The 7,579-nt window shown below is 42.0% G+C and overlaps 1 protein-coding gene across 7 annotated transcripts; it reads left to right on the forward strand.

The window, feature by feature from the left end:
* Positions 933–7,321, forward strand: LOC8060008 (disease resistance protein RPP13). Of its 7 annotated transcripts, none has more exons than XR_002453467.1 (4): positions 933–1,991; positions 2,628–4,694; positions 4,811–4,895; positions 6,736–7,321. XR_002453467.1 is itself a non-coding variant. In XM_021461475.1 (3 exons), exons 1-2 carry the CDS (start codon positions 1,177–1,179, stop codon positions 4,681–4,683), a joined length of 2,871 nt encoding a protein of 956 aa, XP_021317150.1. In that variant the 5' UTR covers positions 933–1,176; the 3' UTR covers positions 4,684–4,694; positions 6,736–7,321. The 7 variants fall into 7 exon arrangements, 3 of the variants coding, with proteins under 3 accessions (XP_021317150.1, XP_021317152.1, XP_021317151.1); XR_002453468.1 differs by having other exon boundaries at positions 6,748–7,321; XR_002453465.1 differs by having other exon boundaries at positions 2,628–4,895.

The raw sequence follows: 7,579 nt of genomic DNA on the forward strand, positions 1-7,579 counted from the left end.
AAAGAGATAGACCATGTGTAGCTGCCTCCTTTGGTTTGTGCTTCTTCTGTGCCATGACAAGTGGCCGTAGACATGTGGCGAGCCACGAGTGGCCACTAGCCCCGCTTCTAGGTCGTTGACGTGGAGTAGCACGTGAATTGTCCCAGCGCGAAGCCCCACTCCGGCTCTACGTGTCCATGGAGGCGGTTATTTTATAACGACCGCCTTCGTTAATCCATTAATGGAGGTAGTCGTCTTAAATCGACCGCCTCTGTTAATACCTATTAATCGAGATGGTCGATTTAAGACGACCATCTCCATTAATGAATTAACGGTTGTGGTGTTATTGTGCAACCGCCTTAGTTAATAGATAATTAAGGGATGTGGTTGTTTTAAGGCAATCGTCCCCGTTAAAGTTTAACCGAGATAGATCTTTGGGAGGGCGACCTGACTCGGAACAACATAGGCGGTTGCGAGGTGTGTCCGCCTCCAATAAAAAAAGGGTAACACGCAAAAGAAATTCTGTAGTAGTGATACATCTCACCTATAGTAATAGATGCGTACCCATGTCTTATTCCTTAGATGTTGTCTAGAAAACAATCAAAGGTCTAGAAATTGTCTATCCATATAAGACAGTTGGGCCTAGATTGATATGGTTGATAAAGTTATTGTTCGCTTGAGCTTATCTGCCGAATCTTAATAGTATTTTTCTCTCATAACAAATTAACGAATAGTACTTTTAGTCATAGCTTTGCAGGTAAACAAACAGGCTTAAAGTCATGGCAGCTTTACTCCCATATACAAACGAGCACAACTTTGGTTTTCGCGTTAGCGAGGTGAATGGACCATAGTTAATTTAATTATTAGGACTAGACGGGGCAACGTCATCAACCACTTGGTATTGTTCTAAATTTACTTCCTGGAGTGGCGTCACATGGGCAAGCTGCCCGCCGGCACAGAGGTGTCCTGGCCGAAAGAGAAAAACTGAGCGAGAGTTGGTGAAGGAAAGTGGTTACGGAGGAAAGTGAGAGGAAACTTCGTGTTGTTGTTCCCAGTGCTCACGCGCAGAAATGGAATCCCATCATTAGTGGACGAGCAATCATCCCTGGAATTGGCATCTCCAACACCACCGCGCCGCGCATGCTAGCTACCTAGCTAGTAACCCCCCACATACAGAGCGAGTGTTTTCGAGTTAGGATGGCGGAAGTGATGGCCAGCGCCGCCGCAGGCGTGATGGGCTCCGTCATCGGCAAGCTGGGCACCATGCTCACCGAGAAGTACAAGCTCGCCAAAGACGTGGAGCGTGGGATCCGCTTCCTGCAAGAGGAGCTGAGCACCATGGATGCCGTTCTGCAGATGCTCGCCGACAAGGACGACGACCAGATCGATCCGCTCGCCAAGGACTGGAGGAGCAAGGTACGTGAGCTGTCCTACGACATCGAGGACTGCATCGACCGTTTCATGCTCAACCACAGCCATGGAGGTTCCAAGGCCAACTTTGTGCGCAAGGCCATGCGAAAGGTGAAGACGCTGTTCGAGGACGGAGGAATAGCAGAGGAGATTCAGGAACTCAAGAGCCTCGTCAGCGAGCAGAGCGAGAGGGGGAAACGCTACTACGACATCAATCAGTGTCTCGCTGCCTCAGCACAGCCGGTGCTCTTGGATCCTCGAGCACCTGCACTCTTTCAGGAGGCCATGGATCTCGTGGGAGTTGATGCTCCTCGTGAGGAGATAATCCAGTTATTGAAATGTGAAGAGCAGCAGCACAAGGTGGTGTCCATCTATGGGATCGGTGGACAGGGGAAGACCACTCTCGCCATGGAGGTGTACCACAAAATCACTGAAGTATTTGATTGCCGGGCTTTTGTTTCTGTATCACAAACTCCAGATATGAAGACGCTTCTTAGAGATATTTTGTCTCAAATAAGCAAGAGTAATTTTGACTCATCGGAAAGGATGGAAACAGATCAGCAGCTCATACGCACAGTGAGACAACGCTTGATGGACAAGAGGTAATTAACCAATATTATTTCTTTTTGTAATACTTAAGTAGTTCGTCCAGCTAGAATAATGTGGTGGAATATTTGTTCATCACATGAGCTCACCTAACTATTATACCATTAATAAATTTTTCTGGGAATTTTTGAAGTAGACAGCGTAAAGATGTTACAACAATGAACAAACTCAAGTCAACTGTCCTCATGCGTCTATGCATATGCAGTTGGGGCTGGTATGTAGAAGGATTAATATTTGTTTGTGTATACCACTTTGGCAGAAAATTCAATTTGTACCACCTAATCCATATTCATTAAAATTACTTCCTAAAAGATAGGATCAGGATTCTAAATATTCGTAAAAATCTCATTTAGGAACTGAGTTTTTGAACTGAATGCTGGTGTCTTTTGGGTGGGCCTCTAGGTGTTCTTCTGCTGTACTTACTATTATGGAGGTTGTAACATATCTTTAAAATATTATGAGCTCACAGCAAGTATTTCTCATGTGTAATAATACACTTTTACTGATAGAAAAGTGTGTCGCTATGATCCATCTTATTATCAGTTTTCTCGGATTTCTTTAATTTCACCACAATATGCTCAAATGCATGATGGACTTACATAATTACATGATTTCGTAACCAATGCATGCAGGTACTTCATCTTGATTGATGATATCTGGAGTGTATCAGCATGGGAGCTTCTGCGGTCTGCCTTACCTCTCAATAACAATGGAAGCAGAATTATTACTACAACACGCGTTAAAGCAGTAGCTAACTCATGTTGTACTGGTATTGCGGCACAAATGTATGAAGCAAAACCACTCAATGATGATGACTCTCAAAGGTTATTCTTTAAAAGACTATTTTTCTCCAGTGATGATTGTCACCCAGATTTGAGGAAAGTATGCAGCGACATTTTGAAGAAATGTTCTGGCTTACCATTAGCCATAATCAGTATCGCTGGTTTATTAGCAAACAGAAGCAAGACATTGGAAGTCTGGAACAATGTATTGAGGTCCATTTCTGCTGCAGTTGACAAAGATTCTCCCATTGATAAAATGAAAAGAATTTTGCTGCTTAGCTACTTTGACCTTCCTCACCATCTAAAGAGCTGTTTGCTATACCTGAGTGTGTTTCCAGAGGATTTTTCCATTGATTGCCGAGAATTGATATTGCTATGGGTAGCCGAAGGACTGATTCCTGGACAGGACAGAGAAAGTATGGAGCAGCTAGGGAGAAGTTACTTGAATGAGCTGATCAATAGAAGCTTGGTCCAGCCAACCAAGGTTGGGGTAGATGGGACAAACGTGAAACAGTGCAGAGTTCATGATGTCATACTTGAATTCATTGTGTCAAAGGCTGTTGAGGACAACTTTGTTACTATATGGAATGGTGATGGTTTTTCTAGAAATATTTATTCTTCAAACAAGATTCGTCGATTATCCATCCGGAATGTCAATTCTGCCCAGGCGGCGAAAGAGATTGCCAGGACAATAAAAAATGGAGCTCATATTAGATCAATTAATGTCTATCAATCTGATTCATACCTGCTCAGAAAGCATGCCTCTGAGTTTTTAAACAGCCAAGTCTTGCGAGTGTTGGCCATAGGAGGTATATTTAGTGAATGCAATCTTGGACATGTCAAAAGTTTTGGTCAATTGAAGTACTTGGGGGCAGGCCTTCAGCTTACAGAAGATGCACAAAAGCTGCAACATCTAGAGACACTAGATTTGAGTTGGGCCAATCTTGAAAGCATACCAACATGTATTACCCAGTTGCATAAGTTGGTGCGTCTTTTAGTCCGGTCGTCTGTGCATCTACCTGATGAAATCAGAAATCTGCAGGCGTTGGAAGAGCTATCAAGGGTCAATTTGGGTATTCAATCTATAAAGTTTATCCAAGGACTCGGTGATCTAACTAATCTGAAAGTACTTGAAATTGAGTGGCTATGCTCTATTGAATTACGTGATATGAAGGATCACAAGGAAGCATGTATCTCAACCGTCTCTAGGTTATTTAGTCACCTGCGAGAACTACGCGTGCTGGAGAGTGATCCTGATGCCACATGTTTATTCAACAAGGCTTCGTATGTCCCTGCTCCACCACCACTTCAAAAGCTTGTTCTTTATACACATATCTTTAATAGGGTGTGCCCTCAGATTAGCTCACTAGTCAACCTGTCTCGCCTCCACATTAAAGGAATAAATATCCATGGTGATGTAGGCAAGGAAGGAATAAATATGATAGCGAGTTTACCTGTGCTTCTCTCTCTTACTTTTGGCTTTTTATCCAATGACGAAGAGGGAGATTCAAGCATCCCCTACCCAAGGCATGCAATCAGCAGACAAGGATTTCAGCGTTTGGTCAAGTTTAATTTGTGCTGTGGGTGCGAGGCGTTGGAGTTTGAGCCAGGAGCCATGCCAAAGCTCCAAATGCTCAAGCTGCGACTGATGGCACGGTGCCAGTTCAAGTTTGGGGAAGGTGGCCTCCTCGTTGGGCTGCAGAATCTGGGACTAGGCCTCAAACATGTGGCTGTCGATGTTAACTGCCACGGAGCTGTTGCTGACGAGGTGGAGGCTTTGGAGGATGGCATCAGGGGTGCAGCAGCCGTCCATCCCAATTGTCCCATACTCCAGGTCGAAAGACGGAATCAAATTGGCATGGCTCAAGGATGCAGCAGGCGTCCATCCGACCATGCAGAAGCCTAATGAAGACCATTGTGAGTATAAATATGACTAGCAATTATCATTTGTTTTCCCATTTTTACGTAGGGACTATGGAATATATATATGATTGAACAAGGCAATTTGATAACTATCAGTCTGTCTCTGTCAGGGAGCTTAAACTGGTTGTTCCAATTGCTATATGGCTTTTAGTTCTGGCATTGCCTAGATACGTCTGCTTGCGTAGTTTTGTCTAGGTACGACACTTCATTTCATCTTAGAAATTCTATTCTTTTTTTTTTTTACACATTGAGTTCATCCATCACATGCTTCATTATTATATATGGGTTGTTTCCATACTAAGGTCGATCAGTATCTCTAACGTAACTTTCAAATTTTTGTATCATGTGGAATGTTACTCGAGTAAAATATATCAGTGACTCGTCAGTTAATTACTGACATATGTTACCGTTCATCCTAACTAAAAGTGCTTTATTGTTAAGAAGGGTAGCTTAGTAATTGTGCTGGTGCTTCATTTGTACATCCACATAACATCTTTGATGCCAGCAATAAGAAAAAACAGATCGAGAGATGGGTGCCTGCGCTGCTGCAGTCCTTCACCACTGCGAACGACTCCCGCAACTTCTTCGATCTGGCGTGCAGAGGAATCCTTGCGCAGCTTGTTTAGTTCTCAAAAAAATTTGCAAAATTTTTCAGATTTTCCGTCACATCAAATCTTTACACGCATGCACGAAGTATTAAATATAGACGAAAATAAAAATTAATTGTACAATTTGGTCGGAATTGACGAGACGAATCTTTTGAGTCTAGTTAGTACATAATTGGATAATATTTGTCAAATACAAACGAAAGTGGTACTCTTTTTATTTTGCAAAAAATTTTGGAACTAAACAACCGCGGCAATCGGCTATCTCCCATGTCTCTTTTGGGCTTGGTACGGAGCCACTGACCTGAAGTTCCAAACCTGAAGAACAATGTTTTGCTCGTGTGTGGATCGGTTGATGAATAGATTGGCCGATCTGAAGTCCCAAACCACCCTTGCATGAAAATAGTAATACGCCCTTTCGCATAAATTTTAAATTACTTTTTGACACTACTAGAAAACCCCTCTCAGCTATGCTTTTAGATAGTAGACACGTTTTAATTCATCTCTATAGTGATATGGGAACACTTTACGAAAACGTGTTAGAAGCATCTTCGTATGGACTAACACACTTTAATTCATCTCTATAGTGATATAGGCACACTTTACGAAAACGTGTTAGAAGCGTCTTTGTATGGACTGTGTGTCAGCATCCGTAGAGATGATTTTTGTTAGCGCATATATTCGATGAATAGACGTTTCATAGATGTGTTAGATGCATGTCTAAACATATTGATATGCTTTTGTAGATGCATATATAAAATGTGTCTATAGTGTAGTTACATCATGTAGTAACATTTCATTACATATGAAAAAAATATAGAGACAATATTGTAGACACATTCATAATTCGTATCTACTACTATAGTCATGTTTTATAGTAACACATTATTGTGCATTAAGGGGTATAGAAACGATGTAGTTGGTGATGTTGGAGAAGACGTGCCAGCTGACGTGGAAAGGTGAAGTGCTAAATAACGTGGATATATGACGTGGTAGGTGGCATGTTTTATAGTAACACCTAAACATGTGTTAACAAAAGTAGAAACAATATTGTAACCACATTTTTGTTGCATGTCTACATATATCGTTGTATAGTAAGATCATAGTGTGTATTAAGACGTGTAGAAACAATTTTGTACATACATCTATATTTTTTGTAGTAGTATAGACACGTTATATTGTAATGCTTTAATACGTCCCAAAGAAAATAGACATTCTCATTATATAAACATATAGTGCATCGAGGTGGAGATAATTGCTAGTATAGGACTCCAGATATGTGACTTTGTTATTATATGATTTTTAACGTTGACTTCGCTAAAATAGGACTTGAAACATTGACACTTTGTTATATATGACATTTTTTTTTGCTTTTAATTCTATTTCTTATCTCAAATACTTGTATTTTGACATGACTTACCCTTTTTAAGACACGTGTGCAGGGGCTGCTGGCCGGCCGGTGCGAGGAGCCGCTCCACAAGGCGATCCTGCGCATGATCAGGCAGTTGTGGTGGATGACGCGCATGGAGAACTTCATCCGCCTGCTCTCACCCATGCTCGATGCGCCAGTGGTCCATGGTGTCATCTCTAGGGCAGCATCTACGGGACGTGCTGACCTTGCCCTCTAGTTCTTCCATTTTGAACGCAGGCTGCTGCATGTGAGCGCCGCCGCTCTACACGCACATGCCGCCATGCGTGAGCACTCGTCCGCCATGGGCCGGCTTGTTTTGAATTCTGATGGAGGAGGCAACAACTTAACCTCTGTATTTATTTGTGTATGTATACCTGACTGAATGTGGGTCCATGTACGTGAGATATATATGTAGAAAATGGCATAGGTGAGGAGAGATGAATGGTAATGACAATTCTCCGAATAGACAAATTGTAATAGCGTTTCTCCAAACTTTAGAAATTGTAATAGCATGGTTCCAAAAAGGCCCAATTGCTTTTGTATGCTTCTTTCTTGGTAGATACCTGATTACAAAAGTCAAGGAATTAAAAGTGTTTGTTGGCATACTTGATCCAGCACCACTAACATGGAAGGCTATAGCGGACAAAAAACATTTAGCTTGAACTATCTGACAAGCTGCCTAAGAAAATATGCAACAAAAAAGTTTATGATGTTTGCACATAACTGTGGTGGGCACTGGGTTGTTGTCATCATCTGCCGAAGTGAAGAAAGGTGATGTACGTCAACTCCAATAGAGGCATGACCTCAGATTTGATTCTCATCCAAGAAGTGATAGATGAATGAGTATTGTCTAGCCTACTATT

Source organism: Sorghum bicolor, chromosome 5 (genome assembly GCF_000003195.3).
Source record: "Sorghum bicolor cultivar BTx623 chromosome 5, Sorghum_bicolor_NCBIv3, whole genome shotgun sequence".
Classification (NCBI taxonomy): Eukaryota; Viridiplantae; Streptophyta; class Magnoliopsida; order Poales; family Poaceae; genus Sorghum; species Sorghum bicolor.